This window comes from Pan troglodytes, chromosome 12 (genome assembly GCF_028858775.2).
Source record: "Pan troglodytes isolate AG18354 chromosome 12, NHGRI_mPanTro3-v2.0_pri, whole genome shotgun sequence".
NCBI classification, from domain to species: Eukaryota; Metazoa; Chordata; class Mammalia; order Primates; family Hominidae; genus Pan; species Pan troglodytes.
This window is the reverse complement of record NC_072410.2, coordinates 49437358-49463285: the sequence shown is the minus strand read 5'-3', so window position 1 is coordinate 49463285 and position 25928 is coordinate 49437358. Positions and strand designations below refer to the sequence as shown.

Sequence of the window (25928 nt, the reverse complement as noted above, 5' to 3'; positions counted from 1 at the left end):
GCCTGGGATGATCCCCTCTGGGCATTCCTAGGGAACCCGCGGAACTGATGCTGGACCCCATCCGGAGACCCAATTCTGCTCTTAAAGAGCCTCCTAGGAACACGTGTACCCATCACAAATCCCATCCCGGACCTAGAGGAGGAGGAAAAGGCCTCCAGGTCCCTGGTTCCCTCCTACCCACTCCCACCACTTGGCTAAGATAGCAGCCAGGCTTCTTGGGACTGGAGCACCTAGACGGCCCCACCTTTGGCCTAAGGCCTACCAAGCTGGTGAGGCAGAAACAATCTGGCTGTCGTGCGCTTGGAGGAAGTCCACAGGGCTGCAGTGGGGCTGAGAAACCACACAGGGTTTGGAGGCAACCAAGGCCAGAGCAGAGCTGAGGCTTGGATGAGAAAAGGGGGAAGTGTTATTTCAGCCTGAGGGTGGTGCTTGGGTAGGGCTGTGCACATGTGCCTTGAGGGGGAAGTGTTATTTCAGCCTGAGGGTGGTGCTTGGGTAGGGCTGTGCACATGTGCCTTGAGGGGCAATCTGGTTGCAGGAGAGCAAAAACCCAACTTAGTCCCAGGATTCCAGTAACTCGGGCTCATGGGAATTCTCTTTGACCCCCATCCCATTCCTGTGAAGGCAGAGGCATTGCGACATTCAGTATCAGGAAGGATAATTTGTAAACTTGTCAGTGGCTTTGGGGGAATGGCAAATTTAATAAGGACAGAGGCTGTACAGTGGCCAATCAGGTTGAATTCCCCCTCTCTCGATCTTCTCTTCCTCTCTGTAGCTCCTGAATTTCTTTCCTCCTCGAGGAGGTCTTCTGAGATTGGACAAATGAGAAATCACTTTTCCTAATACCCAAACGATAACAGCTCCTATTAACCAGGCACCAAGCATCATGCTAATAATTTTTATGCATATCATTTGCTCTTCCTAATATTATTATTATCCCTACTTTGCAGATGAAGACACTAAAATTCAGAGCTCAACACATGGCATAGTCAAGACTTGAACTCAAGTCATCAAACTCCAAAGTCTATGCTCAACCACAGTGCCCTCCTGCCTTCTCTGCTATAATACAGTCCACTGGACCTTCACGTGTCAAAATGCAGATTCCCTAAATCCATCTGCTCTTGCAGATGGCCAAAAATGTCCATATATTGTCTTGGTTTCACCTTTGTTGTGAAGTTTCTCCTCACTCTGTGCATCCTGTGAATGTGTCAAAACAATTTGGGACATGCATGGCTATGTATGTGGGTGCTTTTGTGCATGTGTGCATGAGTGTGTGGATGTGTGTGTGTATGCAGGTGTACACTTGTGCATATGCAAGTGTACATAGGTGCATGTGTGTATCTGTGAGCACATGCATGTGTGTATGTGTGGGTAAGAGTTCATGCATGTGTATTTGCACCTGTGTGCATGTGTGTGTGCATATGTCTGTGAATGTATGCATGTGTATTTGTGTGCCTGTGTGCCCATGCTACATTTCACAGACAACAGTTCCTGCTTGGTTGTTATGGGAACCACAGTTCTAAAAATGTTAAACTGAATCCCACTCCATGTGAACCAGAGAAACCAAAAGAGAGAGAGAGCTCAGTGACGGAGACACCTCTGGGGTCCCAGAGCTGAGGCAAAGAATTGTGGGCTCAGCAAGAGCTGGAAAGACCCAGACTAGCCAGAGGTGTAGACCCACTCATGAGGCCTATGGTGCCTATCAGGGCCCCTTGCTGCAGACTCGGTCCTCAGTCCTGCTTTTTCCCATCTTTCCCTCCTGATCCTTTCTCCTCCCTCTCTCTTTGCCAGCTTCATGCTCTCCAACCACCTTCCTTCCCTCCTCCTTCCCCTTTCTGTTTCCCTTCTTCTCCTTTTGGGTTTTTTGTTGTTGTTGTTCAACTAATTGACACAATAATTAAGCACTTTCATGTTAGACTTGGTGATATGGGGACCACACATGTGGATCAAATGAGGTTTCTGCCCTTGAAGGTGCTCAAGGGTGGGAGCATTTGGATAACTGGTGGGGGAAGGGAGGTGGCAGAGCAAAGCACAAAGGGAGAGATGACAGAGGAGGTTGGAAGGTGAATTTGGATCAGATATAGAGGGCTTTGACAGCAAGGGTGAAAAATAGGTATTGTTTTTATAGGAGGGTGGAAACCTTGGTCAGTTTGGGATGAAGCTCTTGTTTGTTGTGAATGGTGTATTAGGAAATTTTCATCATTAATGCTGGGCAATGTGGAATGAAGGAGGCATAATGGAGGCAGAGGGACCACAGGACGCAGTTTGGCATAGTGTAGCCTTGTCTCAAATAGGGTACAGGAGTTGGGGTGAAGAGGGAGAAAATAGCAAACATTCTGGGTTGCTTTCTCAAACTTCCCCCCCATATCCCACCTCATCAAGATTTGTATTACTTTTTCCCACCTTTTTGGTGTGAGAATCAGGACTTGAGTGAGCCCCTGTTACTGATGTGTGTGTCGAATTTCTCAGGTGCCCCAGGAAGTAAAATAGTTGGGAATCACTGGCCCAGCATGTAGTAGCACTCAGTATCTGTGGAGTGAGTGGATATTTAGATATGCATTGGTCTTGGAACTGGAAGGCCCAGGTTCAAGGCCCATTTCATTCTCTTATTATCTGTGTGCCCTTTAGAAAATCCCCAACATCTTGGGCTTCAGTATTCTTTTCCATAGAGTGTGGGTTTGGACAGGATGTTCTTTTTAAAAAAATACTTTAAAAAATAGAGACAGAGTTTTGCCATGTTGCCCAGGCTGGTCTTGAACTCCTGGACTCAAGCCACCTACCCGCCTTGGCCTTCCAAAGTACTGGGATTACAGGTGTAAGCCACCATTCCTGGCCTGGACAGGATGTTCTTACAAACTCCTTCCAACTGCAACGCTATTATGTGATTCTATGAAATTGACATAGCCAAGGTATGTGTGTATATGGAGGGAGTGGCATGGACTAAGGTGCTGGCAATAGGCACAGAGAGGATAAATGTGGGAACTATTTTAATAGAAGAATTAATATCATCTGGCTTCAGTTTTCAACAACATTGTTGACTAGATAGCCCAAAGACTCTCTTGCTACAAAATATGTGGATTGCTTCATAAAATGTAACAGACATCTCCTGAAATGCTTGGCTGAGCTTGCAAGAAAGGGAAAAAAATCTACATGGACCAAAATAGGGGGACTGAGACCAAGAAATATAAGCATGAGATGTGCTGTGACTAACCCCAGAAGGTATGGGAAGGGAGGCATATTGCTTGTTTGTCCTGACCTGGATCCTGGTTAGAGAAGTGGGAACTGTCTCTGAGAATTTATAACTACTTGAGTTGGACTTTGAACTCAAAACATCTGCATGTTACAAGAACCTCAAACCAAGAAATTAACAAAAGATTGGTCTCCATCAGGTGATACTCTTGGAGTGTCTGGTAGAAGCAAACAGGAAACTGCTCAGGAGAAACATACCATCACCCAAGGCCACAGAGTATTGCTGCCCAAGTAAATCCCCACTGAAGTTGAGCTCACAAACTAAAGATTATAATACGTAACCCGGAACAATGTACCGTGAATGAGAGTAGAGAAGACCCTGAAGAATTACAATAAGATTCAACAAGTCTAAGTGACAGCCTGGATGTGTGGGGTGGGAAGAAGCAAAAGTGAATCCCACAGAGCTGTAGTTACTTAGATGAATCCAGGGAATCAAATAATGTTGCTATTACCAGAAATATGGAAGGGTGATTTGATTTTAGACAGACTGTATTTGGAATGGTGGTGGGACATCCATATGGGGGTATTCATTAGAACCATGGGGCTGTCTGACTTAGAAGCCATCTACGTAGGAATAATAGCTGAAGGCCTGGCAATGAATGCACTCTGTAAGGAAAGTGTTGAAATAGGAAAGAAGAGAGCTAAGAACTGGTCCAGGAAAACACTCATGTTTTGAGGACCAGTTGAAAAAGAGGAGCAAATAAGGAAAATGAGCTCTTTGGTCTCCAATTCTGGTTGGGTCCTGGGTTTGGATTGATTTTCACATTGTTTGGTTTTAATTCTTTCCATCTCTAGCCTAACATTCTCATCCCTCACAATCCCTAGGGGAAGCTCCAATAAATGGGAGCAGTGTCCCTTGGGACATAGCAGGAACTTCTCAGCTAGGAGTTATAGAGCCAGACTGGGCTCTGGTACCAGGACTACTACTAAGTCACTTCTTTGGGGTTCAATTTTCTCATCAGTGATGTTAGGCCTAGGTGGGTGTGAGGATAAGAATAATAGAGCTGATAGCACTTGCTGGAATGCTGCTGGAGAGGGCAAGATAGGGGTGATCAGAGGCCAGCCACCAACTGTCTGCGTTTCCTCCTTTGTTCAGCTTGTGTGTTTTGGGACCAGTTGCTTGAAATATGGGCCATTATGCTTTTCTTGCCCTACTCTTCATGAAAAGTGAAGTCAGGTGGCCCATGCCTAATAAGTGAAAGGTGTGGTGACTTAAATAGTAAGACAATGAGGGTCATCATTATCTTGTGTCTCCATGAATCTACCACTTATCACAGTGCCTGACAGTCCACAATTTGAGCCTCTTCATAGGGTTAAACATTGCCTTCTGCAGGCTACTGTTCTAAAATGTTAATTCTCCTAGAAGAGGTAATATTAAATCCTTTACCACAAATTAGTTTCTTAGATACAAGATACTTGGCCACATGAAAGCACTTAACACCTGGGGAGAGAAAAGGATGGAATTCTCTGAGTTGATCATTTTGCCTCTGGTCAGCTGGACTGTGGGGTGGAGGGTGAGCATATCTTAGAGTGAAGGGGTGAAGAAAGAAGCAAGAGTATCAGAAGCTGGTTTGATCTGGCATCATAGGGCTGTAAGCTCTCTTAATTCAAGAACAGCTCAGCTCAGAAGACAAAAGAATGAAGTCCTCAGACACAGGCCTTCTTTCTTCCTTATCAGAGAGGGGTCATTGGAGCAGAGAGATGGAGAGCACAGCGGCCTTTATGCTCCAAGGTCTGCCCAAGGTGGCCAGAAAGAGTGGAAAAGCTTTGGGTGGGGAGTTCAAAGAGTAAAAAGGGGCCACCTTCACCATTACAAGGTCATGCTTTCCTCATCACCCTCCTAGCCTTCCTCTGATCCCAAAGCCATGAAGAGTTCACTTGGAAGGACAGCTGGAGAAAAGTAGCTGTGGCAGGTGCATGGCTGAATGGTAAGTAGGCTGATGCCACCTGGAGAAGATCCTTTTTGTGGGAAGAGCAACTAAGGTGACCATCAGTCTCTGGCAAGTGCCTGCTCCTAGCTATATTCAGGTGTGCTCTAGCTAAATGCTGAGACCCTTTGGGTCCTGAGATCATGTGACTCTTGAACAGATGCATAGATACTGTCTGGAGCCTCTGTGACACTGAACACTCTGGGCTTTCACAAACAGCACCAAAATACTGCAGCCTTTTGCTGCTGTCGCTACTGCCTGGAGCTCCCTCTAGCTGCCAAACCTGTTTCTCACCTTCTGGTAGGAAGCCTTTCCAATCGTGGTATTAAGTTTAGGTGCCTCCATTCTGGGGTTGGAAAATGAGGGTTGGCTTTGAAGTTGGACAGATTTGTTTGACCTGTCTGTTCCTAGCCTGGGTTAACTACATTGTTCCAGCAAGCTATCTACATTGCTTCCACATCTTTGAAATGAGGTATATGCCTGCTTTATTTGGGAATGCGAGGATTAAGGATAATAATATATACATAATGTTGAACACCTACGCCTTTTAACCACTTTGAAGTTCCAGAAACACCTCCAGCCCTTAGGTGAGCTGTGATTAAATTCGTTCATTAACCTAACACACATTTATTGAATGCCTACTCTGTGCCGCAGTTCCTGGCAGGTGTGCCTGACAGTGGGTGTGTAATATGTTCAGGGCCTGTACCCCATGAGCGTGGGGATCTCCTTTATCTTCTGGCACACATGGTCCTGGGGGAGAAGCTGAGGGGAAGGGTCAGGAGCTTACATGGCAGATTCAGTAAGCTTTTAGCACAATAATTTTAATTGCAAAAATAAACAGTTTTGTCAACTGCTTGAGAGTAGCGTCTGCTTTACAAAAATTAACAACAACAAAAGGAAAAAAACCCCAAAGCAAAACGTTACATCCAATGGCTGCTGGATAAGACACTGCTGTACAAAGTCCCGCGCGAGACCGCCTTGGCGCTGCCCCAGCCTGTCTCTGGGGGTTATAGAGGAAGGCGTGGGGCGTGTGCCAGTTACAAAAGACTGTCTTGAATCCCAGGGTAGTGCCTATTCACTGGGTGGTCTCAGAAGACTTCCCCCAAAGCGCGGCTGACAAGGGAGACAGCGCCTGGACCGCGGGAACTGTCCGCGGAGCTGGTGCTGAATAGGGCGTGTGCGGCGGGCGCTTCAAGGAAACTGGAAGCGGGACCGGAGGCCGGCCCTCGGGCGTGCGAGGAGGAGTTGGAAGAAGAGCGGGGAGGGGAACGGCCCGGAACTCGTGCGCGCCGAACGGCGGCGCCCCAACCCATAAACCCATCTCTTGCTCAGAGAGAAGCGAAGGAGAGGCCCAGCGAGTAAAAGCCGAGGCCCTTGAGCCGCTCCTCGGCGCGCGCCTTCTGCTTGAGGTGCACCTTGCTGTGCCGTTTCTTCTCATCGCTGCGCGCGAAGCGGCGGCCGCACACGTCGCAAGCAAAGGGCTTCTCGCCGGTGTGGGTGCGCACGTGCGTGGTGAGGTGGTCGCTGCGGCTGAAGTTGCGGAGGCAGATGCGGCACTGGAAGGGTTTGTGGCCCGTGTGGATGCGCAGGTGGCGATTGAGCTCGTCGGAGCGCGCAAAGCTCCGCACACAACTCTCCACCGGGCAAGCGAAGGCCTTGGCGTGCGGCCGCGGGCAGAAGCAGCGCGTGCTGCATTTGCCGCCGCGGCGCCCCTTGCGTCGCGCCTTGGCCTGGGGGAAAGGGGTGGGCGGCGGTGGCGGCACGGGTGGTGCAGCCACGCCACTGCTTCCAGGGATGTCCGCCACCAGAGGTTTAGGGAAGTCCGCCGCGGCGGCGCTGCGAAGGCCCAGCGGGGAAAGCTGAGGCTGCGTACTGGCCAGAAACTCTCCGCCGTCGCCGCTACTCCCTCCCTCCCCACTAGGAGGGGTCAGGAGCCCAGGGAGGCCCTCAGCCCCCTCCCCTAAGTCACCCGGGGCCAGCGGGAAAGCGTCGTAGGCCCCGCTGGGGTAGAGTCTGTTGGCTGGGACGGCCGGCAGTTCCGCAGGGCAGCTGATGGACAGCAAGTCCTCAATCTTGGTCCCTATTGCGGGAAAACGAGCCTCCGGGGCGGCCTGGTAGCCTCCCTGTGACCCACAGTTCCCTGGGGCCCCCACAGAAAGCAGCTCCCAGGGCGCGTAGGGACCCTTGAAGGCAGAGACAGCGTCCAGCGCTGGCGAGGCGGGAGGCGCCCGGAGGCCGGGCTTGACGTCGGGCGGGGAGAGCTGAGGCTCATACAGGCACTGCGAGGGGGCACCCGCGCAAGGCGAGGCCTCCCAGAACGCCTCTGGGAAAGGGGCAGCGCCCAGATCCGGGGAGTAAAGGTCCGGCGGACCCGGCAGCAAGGCATCGGACCCCGCAGGAAAAGGGGCATCCAGCGGGGATCTGGACGCTGCTGCCTCTGGACCGGGGAAGGGTGCCAGGCCTAAGATGCCCGACATGAGGTTGAAGAGTGCCTCCGGGTCGTGCGGGTGTTCGGGCACTGCCTGAATGAAGAAGCTACCGCTGTAGCTGAGGCCGGGAGGGGGTGTGGGCGCAGGCCCCTCCAGGAAGCAGGAGTCGGCTAAGTCCCCACTTGCGCCGCAGCTGTTCAAAGCCCAGCTCAAGAAGTCGCCTGCTGAGGAGGGAGCAGGAATCAGCTCTGGGCACATCAAAGAGTGCACCTGAGTCCACAGCCCCTACCTACGAAACTCTTGGTGCCCACGGATATACACAAAGTGCCTTTTGCACATTCTGATTCAGCAGGGGCCCGCATACGTCCCAAGGAGCACATAGAAACATGCACACGCAAAACACACGTGCACAGGCAAAAGGGCGCTCCGATAACCGCCCAGGTTCCTGCGGAGGCGCTGGCGGCCCAGTGTGGGTGGGAATGAGGGTGCGCACCCCAGGACTCCTAAGCTTCCCATCGCCCCTATTCTCATAGCTCCAATGTCCCAGTCCCTCCTGGTTCTCAGGTATGGTGCGCCCCCGCGCTGCGCCGTCGTCGTCTGAGCACCCCTGCTCGCCCTCCTTACCTCCAGGGTAGCCGGTGGCCGCGGGAGCGTCCCTGGCAGGCAGCCGGGGCAATTCAGCGCTGGGTTCGGCGCAACAGCCTTCAGTGGACTTGACGAGGAGCGCGTCGGGTTCGGAAAACTCGCTAAGGTGGAGCATGGCGCGGCGCCGGCTGTGGGGCGCCCGGGGCCTCGCCCGCTGGGCTTGGGGGCGCGCGGGTGGCGGCGAGGCTGGCGGTAGGGGTTCCCCGCAGCGCACAGACCTAGGCGCCCGGGCTCCTGGCTTCGGGCACTCACCTCTGGGAAAGGAGTCGGGGAGCCGCGGCGCCCTCGCTCGCCTGCACCGGCCTCGGGCGGCGGCTCCTCGCCTCTCCAAAGCGCAGCCGGGCTCCCCCAGCCCACAGCCCCCCCACTTATATAGCTGCGGCGGCGCTGGCTCCGGGCTTCCGACTCCCCGGGCCACTGCCATTTTGGGAGGCCCCGGCCCTGCCGCCGTGACGTAAATGCCCAAACATGGACACAGGATGTGTGCCGGGGACTCCCGAAAAGGAAAGCTCGAGCTGTGACGTTGTTGTTGTCGCCGCCGCCGCCAGGCTCGCGCCGCTGCGTGCGCGCGCGCTCCCCAAGCGTGGAGCCCTGTGTGCGCTGGGGCCGCGGATGCGCCAGTCTGGGGCGCTGCGCCTCACCGGGCCGACAGTCCGGTAGATGCGCTTCCCACCTGGAGGCAGAGGCCGAGGGGCAGCAGGGGAGGACCGTGTTGGGTTTGACTCTGCCCTCTGCCACTAACTAGCTTGACACTCAATCCCCCTTAACGTCAGTTTCTCATCTGTGCATTTCCTGTGGAGAGAAACTGAGAGCACATAAATGTCCAGGCGCACTCAGTAAACCATAGAGATTATTGCCATTCATTTCTTTTGCTCACGCCTGTGTGTTTTTCATTTTAAGTTTTTTTTTTTAATTTGTGCTAGGAAAAATAATTTAAATTAAAAAAGGACTGTAATACTTGTTAACAGTAGGAGGAAAGTCAACTAGCACAACAGGGTATATTCTAAATTGAAAAGTAAAAGTCCCTCCTCTCCACCTACCTTCAGTCCTAGCTCCTGAGGTAGCCACATTTAAGTTTCTTGGGTATTCTTTCAGAAGAATTTTATGTATATCCAACCATACACATTGTTCTGCAATATTATTATTATTATTTTTTCACTTGAAATAACTTAGAGATTGTGCCATGTCCTGACATAAAGATCTTGTCATTCTTTTTCAAGGCTGTATAGTACTCCATTGTAAGGGAGGACCTTGAGTTAGTCGATTTGTCCCCTATCCATGAGCATGTAGGCAGTTTCCAACTTTTTACTTATACCAATGTTGTTGGAGTCAACATCCTTGACTATATAAATGTGAATGTGTCTGTGAGATAAATTCCAACGAGTGTAATTGTGTGCCAAAGTATATGTAAAATTTTGATAGACAACTGGCAAATTATCTTCCAGAAAAGTAGGGCCAATTCCTGCTCACTCCTCCCTCACCCACAGGATATGAGATGCTTCTGCAGAACATTTTTTCTGCCTTCATACAAATGGCTTTCGCTCTAAGGATGTTGTTCCCAGCAACACACAGGGAATCCGTGGGAAATATCTCCCTGGAATCAGTACTTGAAATAATTGGGCTTCTTTTGAGAAAAAAAAAATCCTAGCCTTAAGGAGGCTGTGAATCTTGGCTGCAGAAGCATCAGAGCCAACTCCAGCAAAGAACCTTGCCTACTCTCCTAGTCTCATCTCTCTTCTGCTGTGGTTTTCCCTCTGTCTCATTCTCTCATTCTTTTTAAAATGTTTATTTTATTTTGTATTATAGCTCACTTAACTCCTTTCTGGAACCAAATTAAATAAATACATGGGGGGGAAGGATTAAATAAATGCATGTTCTTCTTTAGGAAGAGCATCAATTCCTGAGACTCTGTGTGCTGGAGGGTAAGGTGGGCAGGTTTAGGGCTCCTCCTTCCTTCTCTCCTTTTTTGAAATAGAAACAAAGCCCTTTGGGGGTGGTGGACTCAGCATCATGGGCAGTATAGCTCCCAGCCTCTCTTCCACCCCTGTACACTCCTTTTCAAGAGAGAGAGAGAGCCCAAGAATGCCCAAACCCCACCACATTCTCAGTCCTTTCACCCTATGTCCATTATCCAAACATCCATTCAGTTTCTCAATGTTCATTCATTCAGTATTCATTTCTTAAGTGCCTATTACAGGCCAGAAGGTAGACTTTGGTTTTATGTCTGCTGGGACCCTGAGCCCCATCTCCAGCACTAGGTGCCCACTCCTCATCCCACAGTGACCTTATTAAGTGTTTTCACAGAATATGTCCCTTCACACAATCACCTGCAAAACATATGCTGACACACTTGTATGCATCTTCTCCTGAAGTCCACAAATCATATAAAGGTTCTCACAGGGTCATGCACTTGCAGTGTGTCTTACTAAATGGCTACACCTATGGTTCTGTGTTAGTAGCACATATATGAGCATGTAGGAAATGCAGAAACCCAGCAGATGTCTGTAAAGATTGGACACACCAAGCACGATTTTCCTTATACTGTATTTCAGATCCAGGGTTTGATTCTAATCCAAATGCATTGCCAAGGCCAGGTGAGCCCACACCAGACACGCAGGGCACACATGTCTCAAATCCACTCTGGCATCCTACTGCCTGAGAGGGAGGAGGAGGGGAGGAGTTTGACTGGGCTGGTGTCCAGGTCTCCCCAGGTCGCCCCGTCGGGCCAGATTGGTCAGCCCCAGGTTGCCCATCCCTTCTGCTGTTCTTCCCTCTGCCACAGCATTCCTCCTCCTTCTTAGTCACAGATAATTCCCCTACTCTCTTGGTGAGTTGCCAAGCCATTGCTTCTCTCTGCCAAGGGCTGTTGGACTAGGTCTGTGTTAGGACAAGGGTCCAAGTCACCAAAGTTTCTTGTGTTAGAGGCCAGACCTGGGGGCAGGGCTCGGGGGTGGGTAGGAGTGATTAGGAAAGGAGATAGGGAAGAGACAGCTTGTGCTCTGGGTGTGGGATGGCTCACACCCCCATGTCTATGCTACTTACCTCCAATGGACACACATACACACACTCACAGGCACAGAGGATGGCTACCTCTGGAGAGCAATTTGCATCTGCCTTTGGCTCTCTGAGGACTGGGAGGGAATATAAAGGGGGCTGAGCATTTTGTAGTTCTTCCCAGCTCGTCCCTTCTTCTCCCTACATTTTAACAGCTTACAAAGAGATTCTGGGCCCAGATGAAATAAAGGTCTTTGGGAAGGGAAGGAAGAGAGAGGAGCTTAGATCTATGAGCGCCATTTAAATCACACTTCAAATATAAAAACACAAATGTACACAAGGGAAAAAAGGGAAATCACATACATTGAGCATTTTACAAATATTTTATCATTCAATCTCCACAAAAGTTCTATGGAGTAAGGAATTGGAGACCAATTTCACAGATGAGGAAACAGATTCAAAAAGGTCAAATGACGTGATCGACACCACACTTCTAGTCAGTGGTAGGGCTGAGAGTCAAGTCCAGGCTAGCCTACTCTATAAGACAATTTAGGAAAAGATAATTAATTTTACAAAAGGATTCACTGTTGGATGGCTTTAGATGGAGGATCTATCTCCCTGTAGCTTTCAAATAGGATGTGATGTGCAAACTTGAGCTGGCTGGTGCCCATCCCTGCAAGAATTCCCTGGAGTGATGGCCATGGATAGGAAAACAGTGGGTCACAACTAGTGCGGAGAAGTAGCACATATAAGGTTCTTTGGAGCTGTTGTGTAAGTTGGTGTGTGTGTGTGTGTGTGTGTATGTGTGATCTTGGGGAAGGTGAGAGCGAATTTTCTATTTCCATGGGAAAAGGTGCAAAGGAGAATCACTTTCTAGACAAGCACTGAACAAACATTTGCTGAATGAATTAATGAATGAAGAAATTCATTCATCAAATATTCATTGAGCACAGCCCAGTGCCAGGTGCTGGGTTGGCCCTTCAGATGCTGATGCTGCAGTGCATGAGACTGGAAGCTTTGAATCCAGGGAAGGAGGTGGGGAGGGGCAGAGGGAGGGTAGAGGCAGCCTCCCTGCTCTCTCTTCTGGGGAGGGCTCAGCCCCTGTCATAGTTCTGGTTATGCTACTGCTCCCTCCTCCACACCCTACCTTGATCTTTCTGCTCTAAATATCATTGTGTTCAAATAATAGTGTGTATATTTTAAAAGACTCCAAGAAGACAGCTGCCTGGGAGTATTAATCATGAAGAGGCCAGCACTCTGTCTCCATGGCGACTCCTGACAGCGAGAGCTGAGGAACAGTTCCATGTCCCACTTCCTGGGGCCATGGAGATGCAGGAGCACTGCACCTCTCACTCCTCTTTCCTCTCTGCTTCTCCTTTCTTCTCCTTCCTTTCTTCTCCTCTCTTCTCTCCTACCCCTTCCCTCCACTCCCTCTTTTTTTTTTCTTCCTAAAGGATTTATTTAAAAGCAGGGACAGAGGCAGGGCCAGCCATCAGAGTAACAAAAAACATGGCTAATGAAGCCACAGCAGAGATGAAGTCTGCATCCAGTTGCAGCATCTGCAGTGCCCAACTCCACTCCCAAGACCTCTGCAGTGCCCCCGGGCTTCCACAGCCAGTAGGGCAGAAGTAGTGTGATCATCGGCCCCTGAGGCAAGAGGCCAACTGTCAGGGTCCTTCTCCGTCTCTTTTCTCTTCCCTGCTCATGGCCCATCATTAGTTTGTGGTTTGGGTCATTATTATGATTATGAGTATGGCTATTATTTTTAATGCCCACAAAAGTAACAGGCTTATTGAAAAAAACAAATGTTAAAAATTATAATGCAAAGAACGAGAATACCTTTCACTATCCTGTACACACACACACGGACACATTTTAGGTTGATTCCTATAGATTTTTTTCATGCATATTCATGCAACATCCGTTTAGTCAACATCCATTTAGTCAACAATCACATTATTATCATCATTCTTATTTACATCATTTTCATACTATACGTACTCTTGTAACTAACTTAACACTGTATCTTGTTTTTTTTTAAATTTTTTCCATAATGATACCCATCTACAGTGTTGATCTATAGTGTTGGTAACAGTTTCACCAGCATATTTCATTGTGTAGATGAATATAATTTTTTAACTTTATAGTTTCCTGTCTTTCACTATTATAAAGGATCTGGCTATATATAGTCTTTTATGTATATGTGGTGCATTGATGGGGTAATAATACTACAGTATTCTAGCTAACATTTGCACGTTATTTACTATGGGCACTATCTGACAGGTAGTGAGAGCTTTACCTATACTCATCATTTAATCCTCACCACAATCTGATTAGTATTATTATTATCTCTATTTTACAGATGGAGAAATTGAGCATGGAACACTAAGAAATTTGCCCAAGCTTACCAGGTTAGTGATGATGCTGGGATCTGAACTCATACTATAGCCATAGGCTAGATTACAAAAAGTGAAATTTCATGCTCACTTCAGCAGCACATATACTAAAATTGGAATGATACAGGGAAGATTAGTATGGTCCTTAAAAAAAGGGAAATTTTTTAGGACAAATAGAACTGGTTTTAGGACAAAGGTACAAACACTTAAAATTATATATATTGTTAAATATTCTCTAAAAAGATTGTTCCAATCTCTGGGCCAACTAGCAGTATATGAGGACCAACTGGTAAGCAGAAAGAGGCATCCCAGTGATATTTTAATTTTTATTGTAAAAATTATCAGTAAGGATGAGAATCTTTTCACAGGGCCTTAGTATTTCCTTTTCCATGATATAGAGGCTTAATACCTCACCCAAATACTTTTTTTTTTTTTGAAATGCAGTTTCACTTTTGTTGCCCAGGCTGGAGTGCAATGGTGTGATCTTGGCTCACCGCAACCTCTGCCTCCCGGGTTCAAGTGATTCTCCTGCCTCAGCCTCCCAAGTAGCTGGGGTTACAGGCATGCACCACCATGCCCTGCTAATTTTGTATTTTTAGTAGAGATGGGGTTTCTCCATGTTGGTCAGGCTGGTCTTGAGCTCCTGACCTGAGTGACCCACCCACCTTTGGCCTCCTCACCCAAAGACTTTTTTTGAGTGGAAGCCTTCCTTATGCTCCTCACATCCCTGTAGTGGGCACTGAAAGTGAGGCTGCTCTGCTGTGGCATAGACTGGGAGGACTAGGTGGGGACATGTACTTAGGGGGCTTATGTACCCTCTTTACTTTTGTTCTTTCTATTTTGAATTCTTTCTATTTTTATTTACTCATTTTTTGTAGAGATGGGGTCTCTCTGTTGCCCAGGCTGGTTTCTAACTCCTGGGCTCAAGTGATTCTCCCACCATGAACTCCCAAAGCGCTAGGATTACAGGTGTGAGCCAGCACACCGGGCCTGTTCTTTCTCTTTTGGATCATGGGGAGAGGTGGCGAGGAGAACAAGGTGGCTGCATGCCATTAGGAAAAGTGGATTCTTCCAAGGTGGCTTGGCTTCTGAGCTGTTCTCCTACAGGAGAGAGGGAGGTTATTCTTTCTCTCATCTTCCATTCTACAGCCTTCCTTTGGCAACACTGGACAGAGCTGAGAGGTAGATGATCACAGAAGAGGCGTGACTAGGGTGGGTTCTAGGAGGGTCAGAGGTAGGTGGACGGTTACAATGACTTCACACTGCTACTGCCCTGTGATTTGGAATCGGCCTCCCATCAGCCCTTTGGATCTAAGCCTGGTTATCCCTTTGTGGGTAATAATGGACTTGGATCTTGTTAAATGTTTTTGTTTGATTAAATAATGGTGTTCAGAGCACTAATTTTCAATTCATGTGTTAAGAAGGTAAAAAGGAGGATTGGTGAGCAGACGGAGAGACCTATAGCTCTAGAACAGAACTGGAATTAGAAACAAGCCTTCTTAACCTATCTATCTGGCATGTTTCTCTCTCTCTGGCCTCCTTCTATTTTCACTTATCTGAACTCATCTCACTGTCTTTTCACTGTCTCTCCTCCCCCATCTTGCCATAGTTTTCTTTAAACTTCTTTGATGTAGATTGGTCATTGTACTGAGATTGGACAATATAACTCTGAAATGCCCAGGCAATTTATCCACAGCTAGGTCTGTTGAGCCATAGCCTGGGTCCTCTGTGTGTCCTTGAATCCTGTCCATCATCATCAGGCTGGGCTTCTGGTTGCAAATGACAGAAATGCAACCTCAATTAGCTTAGAGAAGAATGAACGAAAGAAAGAAAGGAAGAAAAAGAAAGAAAGAAAGAGAGAAAGAAAGAAAGAAAAAGAAAGAAAGAAAAAAGAAAGAGAAAGAAAGAAAGAAAGAGGGGAAGAAAGAAGAAACTTATCAGCATATCCAAGGGAATGGGGAATCCAAAAAAGTGTCAAACAACCAACCTGTGAGGGCATCAGGGACACACTGGGTGTCAGAAGCTGGATGTCAGAGGCTAAGAGTTTTCAGAATGCTCTCAGCTCCTTTTTTTTTTCTCACTGATAACTGAAAACCTGGCCTTTAGCAGACTGTGTGTTCTACACCTCAGCTTCTGTGATAAATGGATTCTCATTCCCAGTTGCAGGTAGGGAATCCTAGAAAAGACCTCTGCTCTTCTCCTTAGGACAATTATATGGCTAGCAGGCAGGGTAATATCCGGTTGACACCACCACTAGGGTCTTGTGCTTGTGCTTTGAGGGCAAGTCCCAGAGAAGAGGAAATGACTGTGAGCCAGGAAGCCTCCCTTGTCCTTGAGGGCAAGAGCTGGGCAGCAATGAGCTCTGGCACGTTCTCATAACCAGGGGCAGAAATAGTTCCCTCTGCTTAACAATGCCCCTGGAGCAAGTCGCCTACTCCATCTGTCTGCCAGCTCCAAGGAACACTGCTCAAAATAAAAATCCCTAATTAGCAATTCCTTCAATCCAGAGCAAAACAATTTATTTGTTTCCTAGAATAATCTGGAGCCACATTTGGCTTGGCAACCAGTGGGTCCCACATGTTCATGCGGTGTGCCATGTGAAGACTTCAGCAGGGAGTTTTATTCAGTTAAGCATGAGGGGGAATGCCCTGGGGGTCACCTCCCCAGGCAGCAGCAAGTCGGGGCCTAGAATAGAACTGGTTTTATCAATGTTGTGCAGCGGGTTTCTGGTACAGGGTAGGTAGTGAAGGAAGAAAGTTCAACAGGATTTCTAAGCACCTGCTCTCACAAAGGCCAAACCGGTGATCCCTACATTTGGTAGGGACACATGGCCTGCAGGAGACATAGAGAATCTGACAATAGAGTAAAACCTCAAGCCAGGGAGTCAGAGGAACTGAGTCTGACCCAGTTCTGCCACTGGTTTGTTCTGTGACCTTGAACAAATTTGAAATACTTTCTGTGCTTGTGCATTCTCACCTGTGAAATGGGAGTATGTTACCTTCTCTACCTATAGTCTCAGGATTAAGAGTCAGAATTAACAAATTAAGTGGTGGTTGAAGCACAGGCACTTGCTACAAAAAAAAAAAAAAAAAAAAAAAAAAAAAAAAAAAAAAAAGGCAAGGTTAGAAACAATATATCCAGTTAAGAAATGATGAGTAATTCTTCCTACCCCAAATGTGTGCCCTGCGTTTTCTGGGCATCTATGTGTATGTGGGTGGAATTGGTCACTATGACATGAATTTCATGACTAGTTGTTTTCTTCCAATCCTTGCTCTCATTCATTCATTATTCATTCATCTAAATATTTGTTGAGGACTTAATACATCAGCCAGTTCAACAACTTATTACAGAAAGGTGTGATGCATGTGCCAGTGGGAGAAGGACCGGATGGTTTGAGATCATAGAAGGAAGCAGGAGGTCATTAGCTCAACAAGATATTCAGGGAAGGCTTCCCCAAGGAAGTGACATTTGAATGGAGACTGGAAGGTTAAGTAACAGTTAGCCAGAAAAAGGGAAAGGTTGAGTGGGGAGAATGTTCTGGGCAAAGGGGACAGCATATACAAAAGCCAGAAGGTGAGAGAAAAAAGACAAGGGAGGAGAAAAGGATTCAGGGAACTGGCAGAAGCCCATGACGGCTGGAGTGTGAGGAGGGAAAGAGGCTAGGAAGGGCAAGTGGGGTCAGGCTGGAGAAACTGGTGAGCTCAGGATCCTAGAAGACCTTTTAAGCAGGTTTAGGCATTTGGACTTGTTTCCCCCCCCCCCCCCCCCCCCCCACCTATCTGATCACAAGCTTCTATGCATAGGCATTTGGACTTTATCCCTAGAGTAATATGATGCTATTGAAGAGATTTAAGCTGTATAGGCGATGCGATTTTTATCTTAGAATGACCAGCGTTCTAAGACCACCTTCCATGCTCTGATACAGCGTGGAAGGTGACCTGGAACAGGGATCAGTTAGGAGGCCACTGTGGCAAATCAACTGACAGTGGGCCCTCAGACGTGAACAGTGGGTGGCAACAGGAAAGGAGAAGCTTTCAGAGTCAGCAGCCATTTAGGAGCTCTTTTATAACACACACACAAGGGTGAATAGCTATCCTTGGGGCAAAAGAGAGAGGAAGGAGTCAAGGTTGACTCTTGGGTTCAGTTTTGACCATGGGTTAGTCGTTTTTTTTTTTTTTTTTTTCTTTTTCAAGACAGGCTCTCATGCTCTGTTGCCCAGACTGGAGTGCAGTGGCACGATCATGGCTCACTGCAGCCTCAACTTTCCCCAGCTCAGGCAATTCTCCCACCTCAGCCTCCCAAGTAGCTGGAACCACAGGCACGCACCACCACACCCCACTAATTAAAAAAATTTTTTTTTGTAAAGATGGGGCTCTCACTATGTTGCCCCGGCTGGTCTTGAATTCCTGGGCTCAAGCAATTCTCCTGTCTCAGCCTCCCAAAGTGCTGAAATCGCAGGCATGAGCCACCGTGCCTGGCCAGTGGTCATTTATTTAGGTGGAGAATCAGTAGGAGAAACAGAGTCTTCCTCTGACCCACTACGTTTTATTTATGGAGCTTTAATTTACATACAGTGAAAGGAGCAAATCTTAAGTGAATCTACCATTTGATGACTTTTTAACACAAATCAATATATAGAACATTTACATCCTCCAAAAAGTTCCCTTGTACCTTTTTCCAGTCAGTAGATACCCCCTTTCGGGTAACCATATTTCTCAGTATATCACTATAGATTAGTTTTGCCTACTCTTGAACTTCATATACATGGAATAATCCAGTACGTACTGTTTTGTGTCTGGCTTCTTTTGCTCAACATAATCTCTGTAAGATTTACCCACTCCATGTTTTTCATGCATCAGTATCAATTAATAAATGTTTTGTATGTATCAATCCTTTTTTCTCAGTCACTAACTTTTCATTGTTTAAATATACCAATTTGTTTATCCATTCTCCTACTGATGGAAGTAGATTGTTGTTGTTTAATTCTATGTTTGTTTTCAGGAGGTCAAAAGGAAGACAACTTAGAAATGAATGACAAGGCGATGATATAACAGTTATAAACCCTTATGACCTACTACATACCTTTAAAATATATCAATTTAAAGTGTGATTGATGTATTTTATCACACTTTAAAGATGTCATTTACTTCAGCAAAAAAAACTTTGAAAAATTGAGTAATTACTAGTCATAAACTTAAGAATGTGCAAGATGAATATGAAGAAAATGATAAAAATTTTTTCTGAAGGGCATTGAACAATAGACTAGGTGGGGACATACGTCTTATTGGATGGGAAGACTCAATATTATGAATATGTCAGTGTCAGTGTTGGTGGGTTCTCTGTGAAGCAGACATTGAGAGGGAAGGCTACAGGGAGTTTATTTGGGAGTAACACATGTGAGAGATAAAGGCAAGATTGGATAGAAGAGCCTCACACTGCAATGAGCATCTGACAGTCTCAGCCAACCCAGTGGCGAGTTCCAGAGCAAATAACCCATTAGAAGAATCCTGCATTGGGAAGAAGCGGCCAGTCTCTATGCCCTCTTTGCTCTCAGTCATTGGTGAGAGGCCTAGCTGGAAAGAGCATGGTCTTGGCCTGAAAGCTAAGGTGAACCTGAAAGGTGCTAACAGCTGTAGGCTCATGGATAACTGCACTGCTTGCAGCTGAATGGCAAATCCTTTGTTGAAGGGAGACTTGAGTGGCCACACCTCCATAGCTGCCACAGTCAGTTCCCCAAATCAATCTGTAAGTTTCATGCAATTTCTGTAAAGATTCCAATAACATCTGTGGTTTTTTTGTGGAATTGGAGTGCAATTTGACAAATTAGTTCTAAAATATGTTTGGAAGAATAGGAAAAAATAATCAAGAGAATTTTGAAAATGATGTCTAAAGCTCTATCAAATATCAAAACCTATTAACATAATGTAGTGCTAGAGCAAGGGATACCCAAATGAACCAGTGGAACAGAGTTGAGAAACCAACCCACATGTATATGGAATTTAGAATATAAGTAGCTATTCACAGTAATGCAAACATTTGATTATTGAATAAATGGTATTAAGAGAACTGGGTAGACCCCTGGAAGAAAAAGTAGAATATATATTTTACACAACACTCAAAAGTAAATTCCAGACATATTAAAATACAATAATAAACCCCAAACTATAAAATAACCAAAAAATGTATCAGGTAATTTTTATAATTTTGGAATGAAGAAGGCCTTTGCAAGAATGAACTAAAACTCAGAAGCCATATTGGAAAAGAATGGCTATGTATCCATCAAGAGGAGATTAGTTAAATAATTATAGTAATTTATGTGATTGAAAAAACTGTAGCTGTTTAAAATGAGATAGATCCATATATACTGTTAGAAAGTTGTTTTGATATATTGTAACATAACAAAAATGAACTGCAGAACAGTATATATTTTTAGTCCATTAAATTTGATATAGTGAGTATAAAAATGTTAATGTGTAGAAAATGAGCTGGATGGATACATTTCAGACTAATAACCTGGAAACCTTTGTAGAGTGAGACTGAGGGAAGACAGTATGCTAGGCACAACAAGGAGCCAACTTCAAGGACTGGGTATCTATTAGGCGAGACCAGATGAATGCCACAGGTGCATCTGGAGACAGAGGTTTTAAACTTCCCTGCTTGTAGAGTGCAGTCTCCTCAAAGCTATCATCATTACACCCACTAATTCTGCTAGCCAGTATAAAAACAAATCATGAAAAATGAACTAATAAATATGGAAAAGGGGAGATGAAATAAAAACAGTTTGAAAATATGGTAGTTGGTATAATCGATTGGGCAGAAGGTAGACATGGATATTTTTGGCTGATTTGCTTAATCTCTATTTCTCCTTGCTTCTGAGGGCCTCCTTGTACTGCAGAGGCTGGAAAGCTGAAAACTACAGTTCTCAGATTCCTTTACAGCTAGAATTTGAATGCAAATTAGGTAATACCAAGCATATGCCTTGTGTGAGACTTAGAAGGTGGGCACAGGGCAGAGTCATCTCCCTGTCTCTTTGGGTTGTTTTTCTGCTGTCAAGCCATATCAAGGGACATGAACAGTGCTCCAGTGCCCACTCCCTGGCTTTTTAGGTGTTGAAAAATGGGTGTGTTGGCCAGCAGGGACTTCCTGGTCCCTGTACTATAGCATATTTTTGAGTTTAATAATTTTATATTCTGAGATTCATTCTAGCCCTTCCAAAGATTTTGTAAGTATTTGATATCTTCTAGTAAACCTCTTCCTTTTTAAAACACATAGTTTCTGTTTCCTAGTTTCAGTTATCTTATTGTTGTCTAACAAACCATCCAGAATTTAGTAGATTAAAACAACAACAATAATTTATTTTGCCCACAAACCTGCAATTTGGGCAGGGCTTGGCAGGGAAGGTTCATCTTTGTATCACATTGAATCAGTTGGAGGGGTTCTACTGAAGGCTGGAGGGTCTACTTCCAAGAGGGCCCATGCATACAGGTGGGCCAGCTGGTGCTGGCTGTCAGCTGAGTTCCTGGGTTCCTGTCCACGTGGACTTTTCCAGGCGACCTGGGCTTCCTCACAACATAGTTGCTGGGTTACAAGGGAGAGCTTTTTGAGAGAGAGAGAAAGACAAAAACAGAGAGGGAGAGAGATCACCTTTATTGCTTAGCTTCAGAAGTCCCATAGCATCCCTTCTGCCATACTCTAGTAGTCAAGGCAGTTATATAGACTCATCTAGGTTCAAGGGAGAGGACTTAGACTCCACCTGTTGATGGAGGAGTGACAAAATTCTGGAAGAGCAAGTGGGATGGAAATATTGCAGCCATTTTTAGGAAGTATAATCTGCCACATGCCTGCTCTGAATCATGACTGATACAGTTAACAACAAGGATTTAAAGCCCTCAACAATTTAAGCATAAAAGGTTGAACTAAAACTAAATACAATAGAAAGTATTAAATCTGTAAATATCAAAATAATATTTTAAAGGAATATACAAGTATTTAATTTAATACAAGCATTAAATCTGTAAATATCTAAACAACATTTTAAAGGAATATCCAAGAAATATAAGTGAAGGAAGATTTTTTAAGGTTAAATTTTTCTTAAATAAAAAGGCTAAAACATAGAAGCAAATAGTTTTAAAAAGAATAAAGTTTAATACATAGGATGGAAAGGTAAGGGAAAATAATAGAAAGAAGGTAGAACTGGAAGCCTGAAAATTAGGAAGAGAAGCAATGAAATAGGGGTAAGGATAGTATAAGAAGAATGGTTAAAACATCCCTCATTGAGTCAGCAAAGTATGTTCAAATAGCATTGAGACAAAAGCCTATTAAATCAAATAGATCTTTGTTAAAATAAGGAAAAATGACCAGAAGCCAGTTAGAAGTCATTTCTGGCCCTAGACACGAGGAGTCCCTCTTGAAAGGCCCTGTGGGACCAGACTTACCTTACAGGGCTGCTGCTGGTAACCTTGCTACATCCTGGCTTTGGAGGTCCCATCTCTGATCTGTCTCTCTCGCTCTCGCTTTTGCTCTTACTCTCGCTCTCTCTCGCTGCCTCTCTTTCTCTCTCTTTCCTTAACCATTTATTCTCCATGCTAGTTTCAGATTTCTGTCTAAGAAAATTTCCTTAGACTTTGCTGCCTATATCCATGGTCTTTCCTAGTCCTGTGGCCATCACAACTGCGTTATCATCCTGGTCTTGGCAAGGAGAGAACAGAGCCCCATTGGATTGCTTCTTGTGGAGGCCATTTTGACACCGTGCAGGTTCAGGTAAAGAAGGTGGTCTGAGAATTGGTGTGGGAAGGTTGTCACAAGGACCCAGGAGTCTGCTGTATCTTCAAAAATGCATCCTGTCAGTATTTGGGTTCCTTAATTTCCCTTGTCTAATCTGCCATTGCTCTTATGGTTATTTTGTTTTCATGGCAGTGATTAAGGGGAGAATCAGCTGTCACACCAAGCACATGCCATGTTTCCCAAGGGGACAATCTGGGTTGATTCGCTTTCCCAGACAGTGCTTTTGCACTGACTCCTTTGACCCTTTTGTCCCTGTCTTTTCACTGGGTTGCTATCATTTCTGCCACCAGAGCCTTGTTGTTGAGGCCAAAACCCCCACCACCATGGAAGACCCAGATGTCCTACAGGCCTCTTTGGGAAACACTGTAAGCAGAATTCACCCAGCTGTTGGGCGCCAGCAGCAAGTTCTCCAAAGCAGCTCCGCGCTGAGCAGGAGCTGGGCTGGAGGTGGAGGGCTGAGAGGTGAGCGTGGCAGGCTTCAATTACGTTGCTAGGTTCTGAGTTGCTAGGTTCCGAGTTTCCTGAAAGCCTGTGCCGGCTCACCCTGGAAACAAGTCGCTTTCCTGGCAGCTCCATATATAGGCTGCTGGGTGCCTGCTGCCAGCACCTTTGCCTCGGAGCTCCTGGGCTCCGTGGTGGTTCTACTGCCTTTAAGAGCCTTATGTCCCTTGGTTATCAGAGGCTGAGCCTTTCTCCAGAGCAGCAGGAATGCCAGGACTCTTCATTGGGGTGTTAGCTTTGTGGGAGGGGCTGGAGGATATGGGAAGTAGGAGTGGGAAAAAGAGGAATTGAAGCCTGTGATTGAAACTATTTTGTCTCTCTCCTTGCTTTAGAAAATTAAAGGATGGGAGTGTTGGGGTCTACACTGATTGTTCAATGGGGGATGGGGTCCTTGGCCCACCCCTGCTTTCCCATAGGCCCTCCCATAACCAAGGGCACCTATTTTGAGATGGCTGGCCCCCCAGGCTGGGGACTATGCTGGAAGCAGTCTCCATCTTTGATGTGGAACCAAGAAGCATTAATGGATCCATAGAGAGACTGAGCCTCAACCCACTGGCCTCAGTAGTCCACGTTTTGACCAACTGAATGAATTGGCCCTCGATGACAATGAAATGGATTTTTGAAAAAATCAGTGGGGATAGAGAAATGGAAGGACCCTCTGGTCAAATGCCTAGAGAATACTCCCAGCTAACACTGATGGGTGCTAACCCTGTGCTAGCAGTTTCTATTTGTCAGCTCCTTTCCTGCTGCTCACCGCAGCTGTATGACGTAGGTGATTTTATTGTCCACATTTTATGGAAGAGGAATCTGAGGAACAGAGAGTTTAAGTTTTGATCCAGGATTAAGAAGCTAGAAGGTGGAGATCTGGGACATAAACTCAGAAGTTGGGTTCCGGTACTGTGCCCCTAACCACTTTACTCTCCTGCTTCTACTTTCTCACGTCGGCCGCGTTGCCTTCCTATCAGTCTCCTGATCCAGCCCCTGACTTGGCTATCCAGGCAGGAAGCCGCCTATCCCACAGCAGACCTGGTCCTCCAGAGACAGCTCCCCAGGTGGTGAGTCTAGGGCCGAGGCTGCCCTCCAGATTTCCCTCAAGAGCCCCTACCTGACCCAGCATCTGTGCCCAACCTTCCTATCACTTTGGCCACATTAGCCTCATCCTTAGGGGCTCTTGGGCCTTCTGGGAAGTCTAAGAGCAAGGCCCAGATTTAGACACTGCCCTTCCTCATGCCCCTTGTCCCTACTACTTCTCACCCACCCTTCCTAAGCCTTCAAGTCTCTTTTGTCTAAGTCCCTTGTTCACAGTCTTCTCCAATGAGGCTTTTCCTGGCTTTTTCTCCAGGCCTTGCTCAAGGTGACTCAAATTCTCAAATAGACTTGTCCTTCCCCTTGTCACTGTGCTCTCAGTATCTTTTTTTGGTTATTGTTATTAAGCCTTGGTCAAATTCTGTGTTTTTGTATAAATTAGCTATTTGTATAGACACCTATCTCCCCTACTCGACACCAAGCTCCTTGTGGGCAGGCATCAGCTCTTATTCATCTTTGTATCTTTTCCGCACCCAGGGCTTGACATACATTAGATGCAATGCACATTTATCCAGGAGACTTGCCAGCGGGGTACAGATTATTCCTGGCCCCACAGTTATTCACTATCCATTAAACACCCTTTACCTTTTTACAATTATTTTTTGCTTGAACCAAATGAAAACAATCTTTCTTTTTTTCTTTTAAACTGATTATCTTTGTGTACTTTTATATATGATACATTTCATAACAAATTTTAATTAAACATTACAATTCTGCAAAATGAATACTTGAACATTTCCTTTGATTATTTACAAATATGGTTTTCAAAACTTTTTAACAAATCAGAAATCACATTTGTAAGCAAAAATAACATTAACACTTATTAATTTGCTAGTATTTGCCTAATGATTGTAGAATTCCCAGGTCAGTATCTAAACTTTTCAAAAATAATGAAGCTTATTCTATCACTTTACTCCTACTAAGATGTTATTATATAATAATTATTTAAAACCTCATCCCTCAAAATTTTATGTATGTTTTATAACATATACAATATATTGGAAAACTAGTGCTGATATATAATTTGTACATAAACACAAATACTAAATTGGGGAGATATGCTAAAAAATTTATTTTTTCATCTTTATTATTGTATAACTGACAAATAAAAATTGTATATATTTAAGGTATACAACTTGATGTTTTGATATACATATACACTGTGAAAAAATCACCATGATCAAGCTAATTAATATATCCAGCACCTCACAGAGTTAACGTTTTCTTTTTTTTTTCCTTAGGGTTAGAACACTTAAGATCTTATGATCTTAGCAAATTTCAAGAATCTAATACAATATTACTAACTATAGTCACCATGCTGTGCATTAGGTCTCCAGAACTTATTCATTCTGTGTAGCTGAAACTTTGGATCCTTTGACCAACATCTTCTTATTTCCCCTTCACCCTGGTGACCACCCTGGCAACTACTCTCTGCTTCTATGCGTTTTACTGTTTTAGATTCCACATGTAAGTGAGATTATGCAGTATTTGTCTTTCTGTACCTGGCTTATTTCACCTGGCATAATGTCCTCCAGGTTCATCCACATTGCAAATGGCAGGATTTCCTTCTTGTTAAAGACTGAATAAGCTATATCTATGTAAATAAATATCACCTTTATCTATCTATCTATCTATCTATCTATCTATCTATCTCAATGTTTAAATCCATTCATTCATCAACAGACATTTGTTTCTGTATTTTGGTTATTGCAAATAATGCTACAGTGAGCATGAGAGTGCAGATATCTCTTTGAGATTCTGATTTCATTTCCTTTAGATATATACCCAGAAATGGGATTGCTGGATCATATGGGAGTTCTATTTTTAATTTTTTGAGGAACCTCCATATCGCTTTCCTTAACGACTGTACCTATTTACATTCCCAACTATGGTGTGCAAGGGTTCCCTTTTTTCTG

At 45.5% G+C, this 25928-nt stretch overlaps 1 protein-coding gene, 1 long non-coding RNA gene and 1 other non-coding gene across 4 annotated transcripts; 1 reads left to right on the top strand and 2 right to left on the bottom strand.

The window, feature by feature from the left end:
* Window positions 1-5977: 5977 nt before the first annotated feature.
* EGR4 (early growth response 4) lies at window positions 5978-8809 on the bottom strand. 2 transcript variants are annotated; one of them, XM_001142546.7, is made up of 2 exons: window positions 8231-8809; window positions 5978-7830 (listed from the first exon to the last, which is right to left on the bottom strand). In XM_001142546.7, exons 1-2 carry the CDS (start codon window positions 8673-8675, stop codon window positions 6506-6508), a joined length of 1770 nt encoding a protein of 589 aa, XP_001142546.1. In that variant the 5' UTR covers window positions 8676-8809; the 3' UTR covers window positions 5978-6505. The 2 variants fall into 2 exon arrangements, with proteins under 2 accessions (XP_001142546.1, XP_009440931.1); XM_009442656.3 differs by having other exon boundaries at window positions 5978-7827.
* Window positions 8810-13724: 4915 nt separating this feature from the next.
* On the top strand, window positions 13725-13829 carry LOC112208235 (U6 spliceosomal RNA). Its single transcript, XR_002942654.1, has one exon. It is a non-coding gene; the product is annotated as a U6 spliceosomal RNA (small nuclear RNA).
* Window positions 13830-20966: 7137 nt separating this feature from the next.
* Window positions 20967-22924, bottom strand: LOC107971690 (uncharacterized). Its single transcript, XR_001714580.2, has 2 exons — window positions 22077-22924; window positions 20967-21237 (listed from the first exon to the last, which is right to left on the bottom strand). It is a non-coding gene; the product is annotated as an uncharacterized LOC107971690 (long non-coding RNA).
* Window positions 22925-25928: the final 3004 nt, after the last annotated feature.